At 38.2% G+C, this 20,275-nt stretch overlaps 1 protein-coding gene across 10 annotated transcripts in view; it reads left to right on the top strand.

The window, feature by feature from the left end:
- The window catches only part of GRM8 (glutamate metabotropic receptor 8), a 913,479-nt gene that overhangs the window by 536,799 nt on the left and 356,405 nt on the right, over positions 1-20,275 (top strand). For all 10 annotated transcript variants that reach the window (XM_051849760.2, XM_008258244.4, XM_008258240.4 and 7 more), the window contains one exon: positions 6,205-6,405. In XM_051849760.2, coding sequence (XP_051705720.1) covers positions 6,205-6,405 — 201 coding nt within the window. The remainder of the gene's footprint in view (positions 1-6,204; positions 6,406-20,275) is intronic.

Genomic DNA, 20,275 nt, shown 5'->3' with positions numbered 1-20,275 from the left:
CTTTGGCGTGTGGTGGATTCTTAGCATGTTTCTCACTGATTTAAAGCCATTGTGCTATGCAGTTGTAACATTTATGTATGGTATTAGGAAATGTGCAATGTAAAATGTGGCAGCCTTATCCCTGATTATCACTAGTGGGACATATAGAGAGCTTGTGGAACTCAAAATGACTTTGATTTGGTCTTATATGCATACATGTATTTATTCATAGCAGGTTCATACATTCTCTTCTTCTCTCTCACCCTTCTCTCTGAAGCAACTTAGAATATTATTTAATTATTTAAAATAGTTACTGCATATGTAAGGAAAGGTTGGGGAGGAATTACAGAAAAATTACTTTTTAACTTACAAATTTACAGTATGGGAGTATTTTGACTCTATGCTGAGGCTGTAGTACCAGAGAACACAGCCAACTGTTGATTTGCTGTCAATAAAGCAAATGATAAGACTTCCATTTTTATTTTTGCCCTAAGTTGACCAGCTGTTTACTTAATCATCAGCATGTAAATGTAGGAAGTTTCATATACCCAATTTTAGGTAAATAAAAGCAACCTTCTGACGTTTCAATTTAGAAACTCTAACCTGAGCAATGAGAAATACATAGAAAACAAAGCCCCACGACTTTCATGCAACAGTTAGAGTTTAAAATCCCTGTGAGGTTCATCTTAGGAGCCCACACTGTAACCTGCACTGTGCTTTGTAGAGGAGCTTAATTGCCTTTTTACTAAGAAGGAATAAAAACGAAGATGCCACACCACAACATACAAAAAGATCTTAACTAAAGAGCATGTGGGACTTTCTTGGACCAGTAAGAATTTGCTATTTTTTTCCCCAGGAACATGAGATACGATCAGAAGTTTTAGATTTCATTAGTGAAAACATAAAACAATCTTGCTATAAAATTTATGGGGCTCATTTCCTGTGCCACCATGCAAGTACTTTGTTATATGTTGTTAATTTTAAGATATATGCTAAAATACATCACAACTTTACAATCAGTGATGTTTTAAGTGGTGCCGACATACAACCTTTGATAATATTTAGTGCTTTAAAAGTAATGCATTAATGCTATAAAGTGCAAGAAACTATAGCAGAATGAAATTTTGCAGTCGGTGAAGTTGCTGAGTCACTGTCAGCTTCCTAAGCTTCCTCTTTGGGATGAATGAGTGAATCAGAGGCAGAATCAGAGGAGCAGACCCTAGCTGCTGTAAAAGCTTCAGTGTTGTCAGGAGGTTGCAGTGTTAGGAAACAGGAAGGTACATTGTCTAAATAGCTGCTAAGAAATCGAAGGATTTGTTTTTAAACTTAGGAATGGTATCAGTGGTTAGTCTTTCAGTTTTCTACCATTTGCTTACATTGGTTTAAGGAAAAAGTCACAGTGTGCACTGATTCATATGTAACACCAGTCACTAGACAGACTTCTGAACTTTAAAGGGATAAAATGTATGAAGTTGGATATGTTTCATCTTCATTTGAATTGGAGTTTACAGCTAACCAAGGAAATAAACAGTTTGCACAGTTATTCTCATAACTTTCATGAGATGATATGGTATTCAAGAGGACACATGAATCCATTACACATGAAATTGATTTTTTTATAAAAGAAAAGCCAGAGAAAAGAATATTAAGTTGGGTATCTCTGTTATACTTAATAAGGCAAACATATAAATATATCTCAATTGTTAAATGCTAAAGTCTATCTTTATAGACTGAGAAGTTGTAGTGACATTAAAAATTATAATATAGCAAATCCAGAACATTTTGAGATAGAGTGAACTTAAAAGTATAAAATATTCATGCATGTCTTGCTCTTATATCTGTTCCATGATTGTGGAAAATTTCCAGGATCCTTAACATTCTCGTGATGATTGATTTCTATGAAGCAATTTGGTTAGCCATTGTCAATTCTATACTTGCTTTCCACCCTTCACCCTTTAATATTGGAAACATGGAAATCCTCCTTTTTCTTAAAGCACACAAAAGGAAGCAATCAGATAAACCACAATATGCCCAGGAGAAGAGTGGGTGTGTGTGTGTGTTCAGCATGGGCATTTGCAGAGCAACAATATAAACAGCTTAATCTGGGATGGTGAACGTTGTGATTTAAAGAATTTCTCTGCTGTTTCTGCACTCAAACCTTTTCCTGTGCTTCTCCGTCTTCCGTCTTCCTTTGCCTCACCCCCCTGCCTCTTCTTTTTTCACTCTTCTATTTTTCTGTTTCCACATTCCCAAGAGAAAACATTTAATTCCTTTCACTTTCTTACTTACAGCCTCTGCTTCTACTCTTTTTGGACAGGCAGAGTGGGTAGTGAGAGAGACACAGAGAGAAAGGTCTTCCTTTTGCCGTTGGTTCACCGTCCAATGGCCACCACGGCTGGCGCACTGCAGCCGGCACACCATGCTGATCCGAAGGCAGGAGACAGGTGCTTCTCCTGGTCTCCCATGGGGTGCAGGGCCCAAGCACTTGGGCCACCCTCCACTGCACACCCGGGCCATAGCAGAAAGCTGGCCTGGAAGAGGGGCAACCGGGACAGAAGACCGGGATTAGACCCGGTGTGCTGGCACCGCAAGGCGGAGGATTAGCCTATTGAGGCACAGCGCCGGCCTGCTTCTACTCTTGCAGTCAGCTCCAGGCCTTCCTGTGTGTCTAAGGGTACAGTGGAAACTTTGATTTATAGATGTTGAGAGCTACTTGTCCCTAAACTCTTCTTCTGGTGGGAAAAGGGCAAGTATTTGAGTAGGTTTCCTTCTAGATACACAAACCATGGAAGAGTTACTGTTATCCCTCTCTGTCCATGGGAATTGGTTCCTGGAGCCCCACAGATGACCAAGTCTCTTAGATAGGATAGATGCAAACAAGAAACCATGCTAAGTACCTCCTTCTCTAGATTCTGTATAACACCTCACATTATATAAAAGCAATACAAATTGTTTTACTGTATGTAGGGGATAATGTAGACAAAATAGTCTGTATATGTTCAGGATGGAAGCATTTTTTTCTGAATATTTTCCACTTATATATTTGTTTGAATCCACTGAGGAGAACCCATGGGTTTGGCTGTCTGACTGTATTTTGATTTTGATACAATTCCATAAAAATCTCTAAGCAGTAAATCTGTACCGACATTTTTGAAGATTAGGATGTTGAAGAGAAGTGGTTTCCAAAAGCTGGTGCACAGCTCTGGCTGCTTGTATCAGAATCTCTAGAGCATCCTTTTAAATGTTAGATTCTTCATGTCCTTTAGTTGGGAAGACACTGATACAGCAGTGCTGGTGACACTGAGAAATCTGTATCTGATTAGACAACCAAGCATGGAAGCAGCTTTTCTGAGTGCCATAATCTTCATTTTCACTTACCAAGTGCAGTGATGCAAAATAAATGAAACATCGATATATCTATCTAGGCTTGGGCATTGATCTTAAAAGCAGTTACTTCAATCTTATCACTAAGTTTCCTTTTCACTTGTTTCTTTTTCCATAAACAGTTTTCCCAGGGCTGTCTATATTTTTCCACTCAGGTCTTGGACTAACCAGAGTAGTTGGTCATCAGATAAGAGTCTGTAAAGAAACAGGGAGCTGGTGTCTTGCTTGGTGTTAAGACACTGGTTGAGATGTCCATGTTCCATACTGGAGTACCTGGGTTCAATGCCCAGCTCCGCTCCCAATTCCAGCCTCCTGATAATGGAACACTGGGAAACAGCAGGTGATGGCTTCAATAGTTGAGTCCCTGCCAGTCCTGTAGGACAACTGGGTTGAATTCCTAGAATCAGCCTGGCCTCCTCCAGCCCTGGCAAACATTCTGCAGGTGAGCCAGTGGGTAAGAACTCTGTTGTACTGGCTTTCAAATAAATGAAAAACTAAAACTGAGTCTTTTAGTTCCTGCAGCCATTCTTTGATAGATACGTATTTTTGAATTGTATACTGTGTGATTAAAATTGTGCAATTCTGAAGATAAGCAGTGCTGTCCTAGGACTCAGGAGACAAAGGTGCTACCTACAGAAATGAAGGGGGCATTGTCCCCATGAACCTTACCTTAGGGCAGGCAGTTAAGGCAGATTGAAGGAGTAGATATACCTTTTGACACATTTTTAAGAACTGATCTTTGTCTTTCCATGCTCTCAATTCTACAAAGCCCTCAATAGGACATTTCAGGGCAATGATATAATTATCTACTAGACTAGCCTTGTTTTAGATATATCAATTTTAATTTGAAAGCAAACTACTTAAGGAAATAATAGGCTGTTGGAAATGCGGGTGTCGTGATTAAATGACAAGAAAGACGTGGAAAGCCAAGTTTCCAAAATGATAGTTTCTAAAACAAGTTTAATAGAGTACTAGAAATTGACCTACTGTTTAGACCCCAAAGCCTGGGTTTCAGATTCCAAGTTATTTATCTAGGTCTTAGAAATGGTAACAGCTGACTGTATTGAGAATGAATAGATTCTAAGATTGAGGAGGAAAGAGACTCAATCTTGGAGACTACAGCTTGGAGTCATGAGGGATATCAGAAAAGCATGTTGAAAAAAGGAGGGGAGTTCAACATAATAGCCGAATGCAGAAGCTGGAACAGCATGTAAAGAAACAGTGTCCCAAGTGATTGAGACCAGGAAAAATGTCCAATGTAACATTGGTTACTACCTTTGTCTAGAAGAAAGTCACTGGTTTTAAAAATACCCAAATACAAAACAACTATTTTAATTCAAGTGTTTAAATTTAGAGAACATATGCATTGGTGTTAAGAAAATAACTGGTACTGTGATACCTGTGATGCCGGCATCCCATATCACAGTACCAGTTCTAGTCTCAGCAGCCCCACTTCCAAACCAGCTCTTTGCTAATGCCCCTGGGAAACCAGATGATGGTGGCCTGAGCACTTGGGCCCATGGGAGACCCAGGTGGAGCTCTCGGCTCCTGGCTTCAGCCTTGCCTAGCCCTGGCTGCTTATGGTCATTTGGGGAGTGAACAAGCAAATGGAAGATCCCTGTCCCCCCTCTTCTACCTTTTCCACTGCTCTTCCTGCTTCTCTCATTTTGCTCCTCCCTCTATCACTCACTCTCCCCCTCCTCTCTCCTTCTCCTTTTATTTGTCACTCTGCCTTTGAAATAAATAAAAATAAATTCATAAATAAATAAATATTTGTTAAATCTTCCATGAGAAATTTGAAGCACTTGCTTTTGGTCTCTTCAAGTGTTAGCAGCTGTGTAAGGTTTGGGAGCGATGTGGACATGATAGATTTGTTTGCATTCTGTAATAAGCACTTGATGCTATTTCTACAGTTTTTTTTCTTACCACCCACCAAATTTTCTTGGCACTGAGAAAATATTGGGTTTACAGTCTGAGGCTGGGATTCTTTCTAGATTTTCTCTCTGCTCTCTACGTGGCTGCCATGATGATCTCCACGAGTCACAGTTTCCTCCTTTAAAAATGAGACTGTTGGATCATAGCTAATCTTCCCTTTAAAACATTGCATGCTTCTATAAATGAGAAGCAATGGCTTAAAGGTAATCTCCAATGCCAGTTCTCAATCTGAAATATGCCAAAGCGCAGGTACAATTATTTTGAATGGCATTCATTTTGAGCAATCTACTTATTTCTAATAGAAAAGTAAAATAGAAAATAGAGTTTAAAAAAGGAAATTAACTGAATGCATCTTTCAAAGATAACTAGAGCCACTTAAGGAAATATTGTCATATAATAGCTACAAAAAAGACTTTCAAATAGAGCACATTCAAAACAAGAACAGATCTGGGGGCAGGGGAGACTTTATTTTGAACCATGAATTAAATGATGCTTCTGCAGCTGAGGTAGTGGAAAAGAATGGCATTTTGCACCTTTTACTTCCAAGATGAAGTTACTACCAAAATGTTATGTAATTACTACAAAGACAATGTAACAGGACTCAATAAGATGGAAATAAAGATAATGAAGTGTGTTTCTCTGTTACTTTGTATCTTTTTGTTGCTTCTCATACTTACTTTGTATCTTTTTGTTGCTAATGAAATATGATGTGTGCTCTTTCCAAACAAAAAATTCAATCCTCAGTTTAAAAGTGTGACTCAGTAGGTCTAGGACTAAAGAAGTCAGAGGTAAAACCAGCTAGTTGTGTCACACTCAGTATGCTTCAACTGATGGAAATTTTAACCTAAATCTTTGTTTTATTAAAATCTAATGGTGCCAACTGATGGTTTCCTTTTTGTTTTGCAGGCCTGGAGCGAATTGCTCGGGATTCGTCTTATGAGCAGGAAGGAAAGGTCCAATTTGTAATTGATGCTGTGTATTCTATGGCATATGCCCTGCACAATATGCACAAAGATCTCTGCCCGGGATACATTGGCCTTTGCCCACGAATGAGTACCATTGATGGGAAAGAGCTACTTGGTTATATTCGGGCTGTAAATTTTAATGGTAAGTTACAACTATGTTTTTTTTTTTTTTTTTTTTGTCTCTAAATACTTTAGAAGTGACAGGGTGTGTTTCTTCCCCCTATTTATAGAAGACACCAGGCAGAGTAGAAAACACAGGATTAGAAGATCTCTTTTTTAATCAGAAGTGTGAGTTTTTCCACCTGCTTTTAAATCCCAAACATATTTTTTGTGCTACCGTTAATCTGCTCCTGAAAGATGCAAATGTTAAAAATAAACCTCTATCAATCAAAATATTCTACTTAAATATCACTATTTAAAAAATAACTTGGAAGGCTCATTTGAAACCATTAAAAACAGTAGATTTCTTTGAAAATGTTTTGTTCATGCCATGATTAGAAATTGTAGATGTTTTGAAACTGATTTTAATCTTTTTAAACAAGGCTGACTTGGAAAAAGTGGGTGATGTGGAGTTGCTATATATTTATATTCCAAGAGTGTTAAGTTTCTGTGTCTTTTCTTCCTTTGTATTTTTCTCAATAATTTAGCCAGTTGAAAGTAAGGTGCTGAATACAGTGCAGTGTGGATGGGATTTTTCCTACTGTAGAAGCAGAAATGTTGCTTCAGTGATTGCCACAAAAACTGATACAGAACACACTGGATTCATAGTATTGGCTTGAGGATAGCTGAACTTGTCTGAAGTGATGGAATTATTGGCTGTTGCTGTTCTTTCATGAATGTTGTAATGGTTTCTGCCCATGACTTTGACCATTATTTCCAAATGAAATGATAGAATGCCCTGAGCAGTCTAATTCTTTTGGTTTGGCTGTAATCCACACAATGGACATGCCTCTGAGCCACGCACAGCACTGCACTGTCCATCACAATACACTCCAGTGACCTCAGCTGCCAGCCTTTCTCAAAGAAGTACAAGGTCATCTTCAATTTAGAATTCAAGTGGAAACTTCTTTTTCTTTGTTCAGGCAGCATGAGGCAGAATTTGGTTTACATTCAACATTGGATATCCCTTTCTTCAGATTTTTTTGGGGAACATTGCATAGCGTTAATCCTCTTTTTTTTTCTTCCTTTTTTTGTATTAAGGGGAACTTTCAAGCAATGATCAAGTTGGGCCAAAAAGGAATGTTCTGATGTGGGTTATTTACCATAATGTGAGGTTGAAAAACACTTCACTCATACGATATTGTTAGTTAGTATGTGAGAAGAAGAACACAGATAAGTCAGTTTTCTCAATAACTAGAGCTTGTCTCCAGGGGACGGGGATCTCTTAAAGAAGCAGTGGATTATAACATTTTAAAGGTGAATTACAGATTTCTCTTTTAGTTTAACATAGATCAAACCTCAGCCATTCCTTGATGACTTCAGTTATTATACTATACTCTAATATAATGATGCTTTTAACAACTATTAAGGAATTTCCTAATGTCTAACAACTATTAAGATGATTTGCCTCTAGACTCCAATGATCTCTGAGTTCTTCTTTTCACTTTTTATGGTTTTCAAAATCCTCTCTGTACCTGATCAGACTTCTGTTGCTGTGCTTATCTTTTGAGATGACTCCTTGAATAATTTGCAGTTTAAAATCCCCTGTGGAACGAGAAGCATGAAATGGTTTAATGAAATTTCACTAATTTAGTCCAGAGGCAGCTATTTTGCATGTAGACTGTCTTATGCACTGTGATTGGTGCTAAAGATACACTATTCGTAAAAATAGGCAAAACAGTCATGGGGTGTAGTTTCTTTGGAAACTTAAATAAACACAAACATATAACTGTGTAATCTGCAGTGAGTGCTAAAAAACAAGGTGTGCTGGACTCTTGGAGTGTATAACAAGGAAAATTTCCCTGTTCTACAGTGTTAAGGCAAATGAAATCTGTGGGGGTGTCTGAGGGACGGGTGGAGCAGTAAGCAGGGACATATGGAGCAAGTGAGATCTTGTAGCCCATTCTTAAGGTTTGCTCTGCATGTGCAAAAGTAGTAGGAGACTACTGGAGCATAATAGAGCTGTATCTGGTGTAAGAGTAAGTGTACTCCAGGTGAGGATGATGGAAAGCATGTGGATTTTAGTGCAAGAATTTTAAACACTGTGTTTGAGCTACTTGGAGCATAATTTTAGTAGATCTGAAATTTGGCTGTGATCCGATAGCTGACAATACAGGGTAAGAGACTTGAATATAATCAAATTATCATATTATGTAATCTCTTGATTTTTAATATTTTTCAGGATATTCCTTATTTTTTTAAAGAAAAACTTCATTATTATCTGTAATGTTCTTTCCCTGTTAACACCTTTCTTGTTTGTGGTTACAAAGACACACTGGGTTGTTCTGAAGGACACTATCTAAACTATTAAAGGAGCAAGAAAGAATTATGGTTACCAGAATCAAGGATTACATTAAGATCTGAGCTATTTAAGCAGTCAAAGCATAAAAGAGCATTCAATGGAACACATAATTTTCATTACATGATAGAAGCAAGCCTATCTGTTTTTCAGGAGACAATGAATTTACTTGGAAATTGTTTCCAAAAGAAAGGTATCATATGAGATTTGACAGCCAAATAAACAATGTTATTTAACAAAATTTTGCAGCAAAAGCAGAAGCCTTGTCTGGCTATTTTTGCTTTTGTACTGGCAATCAAAGCTAAGGCATGTACTGTTCGTAACATTGAAGGGTATTTGCTGAAAGTGTGTTCAAGGAGGAAGATGATAATCTTCCTTGATCTAGATTTATAGTTCTTTAGAATTCTGATGATGTGGGATGCACCACATTCTCTAAAGCATATGTGAACATCTCCCTTAACAGTCTGATCTTTTTAAAAAAGGTTTATTTCTTTATTCGAAAGGAAGAGTTATAGAGGGAGATAAAAAGGCAGAGATAGAGAGATCTTCCATCCGCTGGTTCATTCCCCAAATGACTGCAATGGCTGGAGCTGGGACTATCTGAAGTCAAGAGCCAGGAGCTCTGAGATTGGAAGTGGAGCAGCCAGGACTCAAACCAGCACCTATATGGGATGCCAGTACTGCTGGCGGAGGCTTTTACCCAGTACACCACAGCACTGACCCCTACAGTTTGTTTTTAAAACTCTGTCATCATTTCCAGAAATCTAACATTTCAGCCAGTTCAAGTAAAAACTGCTAAGATGAAGGCTCCAACATGCCCAATCTACTTGCTGTTCCAGTTCTGGTCTTGGAGGTAGCTTTCAGGGTCCTGGTGGCTGAGTGGTGCATACTTCCAACCCACAGACTTACACATCATTGTTCCTCACAGGGCCTTTGAGAGATGGTAGGCAGACATTTAGAGTTTGTGTTCTCTGTTGGCAACCTAGCAAACAGCTTTTTTATCTTGTTAATTGGATACCCATTGAGTGGATGGTATAGGTGGTAGTCAGTGTTCTTATATCCTCACCATGTAGTATAGGCAACCCAGTTCCAGGGCACACAGGCCCCTGGCCAACCCAGTCATTCCTAAGGACCAATTTCAGTCACCTCAGGGGCCCAAGTGTGTTCAGTTTGATCCAGAACTTCTGACTCTGCTTGATAACCAAATACATTTTATCAAAGTCATTACCAGTTATCAAATAATGAACTTCTTAAGACATCCTGCAAATTTTGTTTAGTGTAGCCTCTGGATCTTCTGTGTGGATCAGTGAGCTATAAAATTCATTCTCCAGTGATTAAAAACATTGGCCCACTGGACGGAATCAATCACTTGGTAATACCTATTTAAATATTGGATGGAAGCTGTCTCCAAATGTAATAAATAAACCTGTCAGAGTTTATTTTATACATGTTTCTTTTTGTGGTCCCTGCTCTTTTATAAGTGTTGAACTGTGCCTCAATTTGAAGGAAGACTGTAGTAGTCATGATGGTAGGAAGTGAAGAAGCCCAAGCAACTGGATGCTGCACAGGATATGGGCATAAAATTAAAGAAAATGATGTTTAAAATTCCGTCTTAGATTGTAATGAAGTGAGTTATCCTACTTAAGTAGCAGTGCAAAGATACTTGGTTTAAATGATCATGCTGCTTTCTGTGTATTGTTTAACTGACAGTATAAAGAATATATTAGGAGCCGGCGCCGTGGCTCAATAGGCTAATCCTCCGCCTTGCGGCGCCGGCACACCGGGTTCTAGTCCCGGTTGGGGCGCCGGATTCTGTCCCCGTTGCCCCTCTTCCAGGCCAGCTCTCTGCTATGGCCAGGGAGTGCAGTGGAGGATGGCCCAGGTGCTTGGGCCCTGCACCCCATGGGAGACCAGGAAAAGCACCTGGATCCTGGCTCCTGCCATCGGATCAGCGCGGTGCGCCGGCTGCAGCGGCGGCCATTGGAGGGTGAACCAACGGCAAAAGGAAGACCTTTCTCTCTCTGTCTGTCTCTCTCACTGTCCACTCTGCCTGTCAAAAAAAAAAAAAAAAAAGAATATATTAGAATTCAGAATGATTAATGTTTCAACTCAGAATTATTAACAAAATAACTAGATAAAGGTAAAATAGTTCAAAGCATATGATACAATGGTGGTTTGACTGATTTTACCTAAACTGATTTTTCCATCATTAAAAATTTACCTGAACTATCTTCTGCATGTGTATTGTGAGCGTAATTAAATCAGGGCACATCTAGAATTACTCAGGTTTTCTTTGCAAATTTTCTCAACCTCTTCTCTCAACTTGGGAAGTCAGAGGAAGCAAAGACTTTCCTTTTAGGATTATTTTTATTGCTACTACTTGAACAAAATGCTATTTCTATAAATTTTTTAACTCTTCAGATTTATCAAAAGAAAACATAAAATACAGGAGTTCAGATTTTTTAGAAACTTAAGTTCCTTTGTCAATTCCTTACTGCAAGGCAATAAAATATTAATATTGTACATCCTGTATAGAATCAAAGATTTTTTTTCTGTTGTTATGAGAACCTTCTTCATCTTAAAAGAAAAGTGTTGGATGGGATTCCAGAGACATTCGCCCTACTGGCTTTCCATAATAGGGAAAGATATGTGCTTATGCCAAGGGTAGACCAAGCACAGTGGCACATTAAAGATTGTTTGATCATAGGTAATAGAAACAACTTAAGCTTGCTTAATTAAGCTGAAATGAAGAATTTATGAATGCATGTCAATAAAACACATGGAAGAAAATGAATACATCTAAGAAAAGAACTGGTTTTAAGAAATTGTAACTTGTCAAAAACCCAAACTTCTTACTTTGTATTTGTATCTTCTGCTGCTTTCCCATTAGCAGGGAGCTGGATTGAAAGTGGAGCAGCCGGTACACTAACTGGCACCCATATAAGATGCTGGCACTTCAGATGACGGCTTAACCCACTGTGCCACAGTGCCGGCCCATCTACTAGTTATTTTGAAACAACTAATTGTCAACTATGGCTATCCTGCTGTCCTATAGAAAACTAGAAATTATTCCTCCTTTCCAAGTATACCGCTGTCCTGTTAAAAATCTCACCACCCTTATCCTCCTCTTCCCAAGCACTGGTAACCAATATTTTTTTTTTTATTTTTTATTTTTTTGATAGGCAGAGTGGACAGTGAGAGAGAGAGAGAAAGGTCTTCCTTTGCTATTGGTTCACTCTCCAATGGCCGCCACGGCCGGCACGCTGCGGCCAGTGCACCACACTGATCTGATGGCAGGCGCCAGGTGCTTCTCCTGGTCTCCCATGGGGTGCAGGGCCCAAGGACTTGGGCCATCCTCCATTGCACTCCTGGGCCATAGCAGAGAGCCGGACTGGAAGAGGGGCAACCGGGACAGAATCTGGCGCCCCAACCGGGACTAGAACCTGGTGTGCCAGCGCCGCTAGGTGGAGGATTAGCCTGTTGAGCCGCAGCGCTGGCCGGTAACCGCTATTCTACTCTCCACTTCTATGAGGCCAACTTTTTTAGCGTCTAAATATAAAATAGACACAGATGTTAAAGCAGAAATTAGCGGAGGATAGTTCAGTTTTGCTATGTCAAAGGATTCATGTCTCAAATATAAAAGAAGACACAAATTTAAATACATTGACATCTCAGATCAAATGGCAAAATGTGTAAATGTTAATAAATATTTGAAAATGTTAATCTGTTTGAATAATCAAGGAAAGAACAGTTAACAATTAGTCTCTTTTCCATACATAAAATTTACATAGACTTAATGTAATGATAGTAATGATTAAAAGGCAATTGTGTAGTCTCTTCCAGATATATTTGTTGAAAGTAGATATTGATGTGATTTTTTTTAAAAGATCATTTGTGCAGTACATATCAGTGTCTTATTTTCTTCTTGGGATATTTTCTAAGGCAATTGTTCAAAATAATTGTAATTTATTGAATAACAATAGATCTCAGGATCAATGGTTGGAATAGAATTTATTGAAAAACAAGGAAGCAAAATGCAATTTTGTTCTGTGTTTGATTAAAATCCTCCAGTACCACATTTGTGGCAGCACAACAGCTTCCCTGGGGATGGGGTCCTAGACTTTGATGCTAGCTTGACCACCACTGTCCTGTGTTACTAACCCATCCCAACCTCTTAGCTTCATCTTCTAAATGGAAGCATTGTACAAAAATGAGCTAATCTAAGTTTTCTCCCAGCTCTAAAGTGTCTATATATTTTTTAAAGAGACAGGTATCTTTTAAAACACAGATGTCCATAACCATTCTTATTGTCGTCTGTCTTTAGTTTATATTCATTTTTATCTTTTATAAATTACTCATTTCTCCTAGATACATTTTACTGGAAATCTTATAAAGTACCTCATAAAAGGACTCTGCCCTAGACATCAGGAATACAATGATTAATAAAATGTGCATCTATGAGTGGTCATTTGTAGCTTAGCAGGGGAGGTAGAGAAATATGTGCTAACAATAATTCCACTTGCTAGGTGATATAGCAGCAGCCTGGGCATATAAAGCAGCATAAGGCTGAGATGACATAAGGAGGCTACAACAATACATGGAGCGCAAGTGCCACCTGATTTGTGCTACAAAAGGAAAGTGACATTTCCTAAGGTGGACAAATTTGGAAAAGGTATTCATGGCAGAGGAGACAGTTTAGTAGCTGGAAGACTGGGAAGAACATACTGTGAAAGCTGAGAATCATCAGTGGAGGAATTCAAGAAAAAGGTGTGGAGGCCATTAGGAAAGTATATCGCCGAGATGAGCTTGGGCTGGGTTAGAAAAACCTGCCAAGCTCTAATGTTTGAATATGACACATCAAACAGGACCTGGAGCTTTTGAGCAGGAAAGTGAAGTGCGAGGATAAGTGTTTTAGAAAAATAGCTATGACTGTAATTTGAAGACTGAAGTGAGTGAGATTTAAGGCAGGGAAGATAAATCAAAATATAGGTTTAATAATCCTGATAGCATCATATCTGAAATAATAAAGTACATGTGAAATGGAAAGAAGTGGAAGACAAAGGGAAGAACTATGGATCATCTGAATGCTGCCTTTGCACTGCTACTATGCTTTGACTGGAAGCTCAGAGGTTTTGAGGAGCATCTTAACTGGCCTGAATTTCTTTCTTTCTTTTTGTGATTGTGACAAACCTGTTCCTGGTGTTAGTTCAATAATCTAGCATAGATGCTATTAAGTTGACTTAACACCATTTTCTGTTTCATCTCCCTCTGCGAGTAGAAGACATGAAAAACACGGAAGGCCAGGATATGGAAAACTTGCTATAAAATATCATCACTTAAAGTTACAATACATACTTTCCTTATGATTAAATTTTACTTATATAGCAAACAGAATAAAGCAAAGGCAAATGTGATGAAGTATTTGTTAGTCTTAAGCATAATATACTTTTTGATAATTTCCTCATTTGAAAAAAAATGAAATATTAGTTTAGATGTATGTTATGTAATTCTTGAAGCTAAAGGTTTGCATGTTATAGAGAAATTTTTTGGAAAAAACAGGTTGAATATCTCTTTTCTAAAATGTTGGGGACCAGAAATGCTTTGGGTTTTGTTCAATTTTTAATATTTGCCTATACATGAACTCTCTTGGGGACTTAAGTCTAAACATGAAATTCATTCATGTTCCATACCACCTTCCACAAATATCCTGAAAGTAATTTTACAGTATTTGTAATGCACTTGCATTTTGTCTGTTACCCACCGTATGAGGTCAAGCGTGGAATTTTCCACTTGTGATGTTATGTCAGAACTCAAAAGTTTCACATTTTGAAGCATTGCAGGTTTTCAATTTTTGGTTTATGGATATCCAATCTATATATAAACTTTTAAAAATAAATGGAATATGTAGTGACAATGAATATATAGAGAGAAGTAAATAGGTCGATTTGAGATTAAGTATTTTTTCAGTTTCTGATTAAGCTCCAAGCTAATTATAAAATATGAATCTGACAAATAAGTCACAGAATTCAGCAGTGTAGTTTTCCTTGCCTCTGTTTTCTGAGTGAGGTGCTAAACTTTTTCTTGAGTTCATCTCTTTTATAGCCACAGAAGACAAGGTTTATTAATCTCTCATTTCCTCTCTTAAAATAGGAGGATTTACATGTGAGGCAAAATTAAGCCAGCATTAAAGAAAAGCTTGAGTAAATCTGTGAAGTGGCTCTGTTTCTTCCTAGAGTCCTATATATACCTTTACCCATGATGTTGGACTTTTTAAAAACTCATTCATTATTCTTACGGTTCCTGATCTTAATTATGTGCTTTCAAAAGAGAGAGAAGCAAATTCCAGAGAGATTAAGTGTCCCAGGCTCAATAATTGCGGGATAAGGGCTGTCTTTGGGTCTTCACAGAGCTCTAGTAGTGGGCCTTGAGTGAGGATGAGCAAACAGAGGAAGGAGTTGGGAGGAATGGAGGGTGGTGGAGAGAGTTTCTGCAGGAGTCTGCATTTTTCATAGTGATCAGAAATACAAGCTTTATCCTCTGATTCCAGTTTTAATACTCACTACTTTGTGATCTCGGGGAAGAACAAAACCTTCTCTTGATCTTTGTTTCCTCATCCATTACATGGGTTCTTGTGATGTCTAAAGATAATGCAATGAATAGAGGTGCTTAATAAAAATATAAACTCTGCTCCATGGAGGATTTTGATCAGTAGAAATATAATGGAGTAAGTGCTTAAGTCATCTTACAAAAATGCTTCGATGGGTCAGTTGGCACTGAAGACTGTAAAATCATTGGAAAGATACAGACTTAAGTATTATAAAAGGATTACTGGTGGAAAGGCAAACCAGGCAGATGTTGGTTAGCATGCTCTGCTATAGCACCATTCAGCAAAGTTTTCCCTGTCATGTCAGCCTCTGGATATAGGAACAGAAATGTGAATATGTTTTCAACATTTTCAGAGTAAATTGAACTGTGTGTTCTGAGATGGGCATCGAATGAATCTAGAATAGATCAAGTGGGGCTCATTCTCTGATGATTTCTTCTGTTTATTTCAACATTGCATACCTTTCTTTTTAAAATGAAGGAAAGTATGTAAAGGACTGGCTTCTATGTTATTAGGAGTAATTATTTTCCTGTGATACTTTGCTTCAGAAAGACTCTAAGAATATAATGGAGCCTTGATTATTTTTCCCTTTAAGCTTATTAACTCTTATAATCACATTAAGTTTTAATCACAAAATTAGTTTGAAAGGGAAGGCTCTGAATGAGAAAATTCTTTTTAATTCTGCTTTCCTAATTGTTACACTTTGGGGATTTGGAGTCTTCCATCTTTTGGATGTGTTAGAAAACCACAAGTATAATGTAACTTTTCATTTGAACCATACTTGCACCTTTGTAGCTACACTAAGTGAACAGTTGCCAAATTTAAGAGTTAATACATGTGTATTTAGGGTATCTGTGTATATGACACACACAGTCATTAGGCAAAGATTTGTTGAATGTCCTCTCATCCTGTTTCCCACTTCTCTCTGTCATTTCATCTCCCTTCATGTCTAATTTTCTTTACCACTCCTTGTATCCCTTTTCTTTCCAATATTTCTCTACTTGCTCTTGTGGTCATTCAATAACTGAGATAGTGGCAAGTGTGTGAGCTTTCTGAAGATATACTTTAGCTCAGATTTAGGTCTGCCATTTAGGTTGTGAGACCTTGGATAAGTCATTGAAATTTTATGACCTCTATGTTCTCATTTTTTGGATGGACATAAATATCACACCACCCTGTGGTGCTTTGGGAGCATTTAAAAGGTAATTCATGTTTAAAGGTTTAGTACAATGCCTGGTACATTGTGAATAATTAATAAATGGTAGTTATTGTCTTTTGTCCCCAGACAAAAAGAATATACATACTGAATTTGAAACATACACACATAAAAACTATCCCCAAATACACACCTATCTGCAAAAAATCTCCATAATACTTCGGGTTGCAAAATATCTCTTAAATCTCTAAGAGTCAGCAATATGATATTGTCTGAAATTGATTTTTCACTCCTTCAAGGTTTTATCCATCTACTCTCAAGATTTCTTGTGCCTTTTAGTTTCCTATTTCTCTTTTCTTTTGAAGTCACCTGCTGAACCATTCATTTGTTATTGGAACCTTAAGGTGCGATATGGGAATAAGAGCACACAAAACTCACACTGACCCATTTTGCCTAGGGTACAATGGCAAGACTGATAAGGAGGTAGATGCTGTCGTGCTCAGGGATGTGTATCAGAATACAGAACACCTGCTATGTTTGGACTCTCCCGAGAGACTCGATCAGAGTGTGAAGAAAACACACATGAGCTGTGCAGAGAATATACCTGGAGGCCATTGGTCACACCCAGCTCAACCAGAGAACCCTTTCTGTGCCAGTGCAGCTCAAGGTCAGAGTTCAAAGAAGAGGGAATTCCACAGGATATAATGGGTTCCTATTCATACACCTTCTTCTTTATTCTCCTCCTCCACTTCCTCCATTTTCTTATTATTATTTTTTGCATTTGAAAGTTAGAGAAACAGAGATTCCATCTGCTGGTTCACTCTCCAAATGGCCTCAACAGCCAGAGCAGGGCCAGACTAAAGCCAGGACCCAGGATCTTCTTCTGGGTCTCCCCCATGGGTGCAGGGGCCCTAGGACTTGGGCCATCTTCTACTGCTTTCCTAGGCACATTAGCAGGGAGCTAAATCAGAAATTGAGCAACTGTGACTCGAACCTGCACCTACCTGGGATGCTGGTGTTGCAGGCAATGGCTTAACATGCTAGGCCACAATGATGGTCCCAGCCATCTTCGTTTAAAAAAATAATTTGACTAGCAATGAAAATACACATATTGATGGGCAAAAGGAATGTACTACAATTCTCTCAAAGTATTCAATAATTCCTAATTTATTTTTAATCCTGTTTATGAAAATTCTCAATTCCTTCACATCCTGTTTTTCTTTGCTGTCTTTTAGGTTATATAGTGCTTTTCTGATTAGTAACCTTGGGAAATTCTGACATGTGTAACAGGAATTCCAAAAGGCCATTCCTTTTGGCTACTTGAAGCATTCTTAACTTCCTTTTTGTTCTTCTCTATCCTTCTGTAAACTTCAAGCTTATGTTGCAATTTTTATACCCTATTGCTCCACTCTGCTTCAATCAAAACTTCAGAAAATGAGAAACCATACTACTGTCTCCCCCTGCCCCATGTTAAAGGAGTTTAAAATAAGTACACAGAAGTGCTGTAAATCTACAGAACAATACATCTTGGTAAAAACTTGAAAGCACCTGAACTAGAAACTAAACCCAAATCCCAAGATACCCAGCGGACACCTCATAGGCCTCTTGAATTCCCTCCTGGCCTTAGCACGCTTCTCCAGCACATCACTGTCCTATCTTTTTAACACCAGAAACCATGATTTCCTGCTTTTATTCTTCACATAATCAAAGTTGCCTAATCTGTACTCTTTTATGTCTGGCTTCATTTCATGGCAAATTTTGATAAAGAGGAAGTAAAGCACATTTTTTAGCATTCTCTCTTTCCTTTAACATTTAATTCAAATTTTTATTTTTTTTAATTTTTAATTTTTTTTTTTTTTTGTCAGGCAGAGTGGACAGTGAGAGAGAGAGACAGAGAGAAAGGTCTTCCTTTGCCATTGGTTCACCCTCCAATGGCCGCCGCGGCCGGTGCGCTGCGGCTGGTGCACCGGGCTGATCCAATGGCAGGAGCCAGGTACTGGTCTCCCATGGGGTGCAGGGCCCAAGGACTTGGGCCATCCTCCACTGCACTCCCTGGCCACAGCAGAGAGCTGGCCTGGAAGAGGGGCAACCGGGACAGAATCCGGCGCCCTGACCGGGACTAGAACCCGGTGTGCCGGCGCCGCAAGGCGGAGGATTAGCCTAGTGAGCTGCGGCGCTGGCCGAATTCAAGTTTTTAAGTTTACTTTGTTAAATATTCAATATTTAATTTTTAAAGCCCATTGCATTGTTTTATTAAATAATAATATTTAATAAATAGTAATGAGCTATATATGTGAAAAGTTAAAATTTTAGTACAATATCTATAATCTTTTTGTGGTAAAAAGTTTTAGTTTCATGGCCAAAGTGAGTGAAAAAGTACAGGGGTATCTACCGTTTACTTGAGTTCATTCTCGATGTGTGTTCTGGGAGTTCTGACAAGTGTATAGTGACATACATCCACCAATGTAGCATCATAAAGAGCAGTTGCACTACCCTAAACATCCTCTGTTTTCTACCCATTCATCTCTCTCCCCACCAGCTGCTGGCAGCCACTGATCTTTGTACCATCTTCATTACTTTGCCCTTCCTGGGATGTCGTCATGGTCAGGATTAGACACCATGCAGACTTTTCAGATTGACTTCTTTTACTTACCAACATGCATTTGGGTTTCCTCTGTCTTTTCATACCTTGATAGGTAATTTCTTTTTCACACAGAATAATATTCCACTGTATGGATGCGCCACAATTTATTTATCTTTTCACTGACTGAAGGGCATTTTGGTTGTTTCCAAGTTTTAGCAATTATGAATAAAGCTGCTATAAAAATCCATGTGCAGGTGTTTGAATTGATTTAGGCTTTCAACTGCCTTGAGAGAACAGAAGCAGACTTGATTGCTGAATCAGATAGTACGAGTATGTTGTGTTTTATATGGAATTCAAATTGTTTTCCTAAGTGGCTGTACCATTTTACAGCCGTACAAACAAAGAATGAGAATTCTTGTTGCTTCTCAACTTCGACAGCCTTTGGTGTTGTCAGTGTTTTGTTGTTGCTGTTAATGCTTTGGATTCTGGTTGTTCTAATATCTCATTTTAAATTCAATTCCCAGTGACTTGTGATGAACATCTTTTTATGACCATTTTGACATCTGTATGTTTTCTTGTGAAATGTTTATTCAGATCTTTGGGGACTCTTGAAAATTTGCCTTTTTTCCTATTTTTGAGCTTTAGGGATTCTCTGTATGTTTAGAAAAACTGTTTTCAGATGTGTCTTTTGTAGATATTTTCTCCCAGTCTTCAGCTTGTCTTCTCATTCTCTTAACAGTGTCTTTATTAGAGCAGGAAATTTTCATTTTAATAAAGCCCGGCTTATCAATTGTTTCTTTCATCCATCATGTCTTTGGTGCTATAGCTAAAACATCATTGTCATACCCAAGTTTATCTAGATTTTTCCTTCTGGTATCACCTAAGCATTTTACAACTTTGCTGCTATGTTTAGGTACATGACCCATTTTGATTTATTTTTTGTGAAGGGTGTCAGGTTAGGTTCTAAACTCATTTTGCATAGGGATGCTCAGTTGCTCCAGCACCATATGTTTCACCTTTTCTTTATTTGTTTTTTGAAGTTAGAGGTTTTATCTTGGTACTGACAGAGGCTAAAATTAAAGTTGTAGGATTTTGTTTTCATGAATATAAAAAAAAATAATTCTAGAGAAGACTTTCGGGTAATTCCTCTAGAAAATTTGATCATATTCGATTGTGCAAATGTCATGGGAAATAAAGTCCAACATTCTAT

This window comes from Oryctolagus cuniculus, chromosome 3 (genome assembly GCF_964237555.1).
Source record: "Oryctolagus cuniculus chromosome 3, mOryCun1.1, whole genome shotgun sequence".
Taxonomy (NCBI): domain Eukaryota; kingdom Metazoa; phylum Chordata; class Mammalia; order Lagomorpha; family Leporidae; genus Oryctolagus; species Oryctolagus cuniculus.
This window is presented reverse-complemented; position numbering and strand designations above follow the sequence as displayed.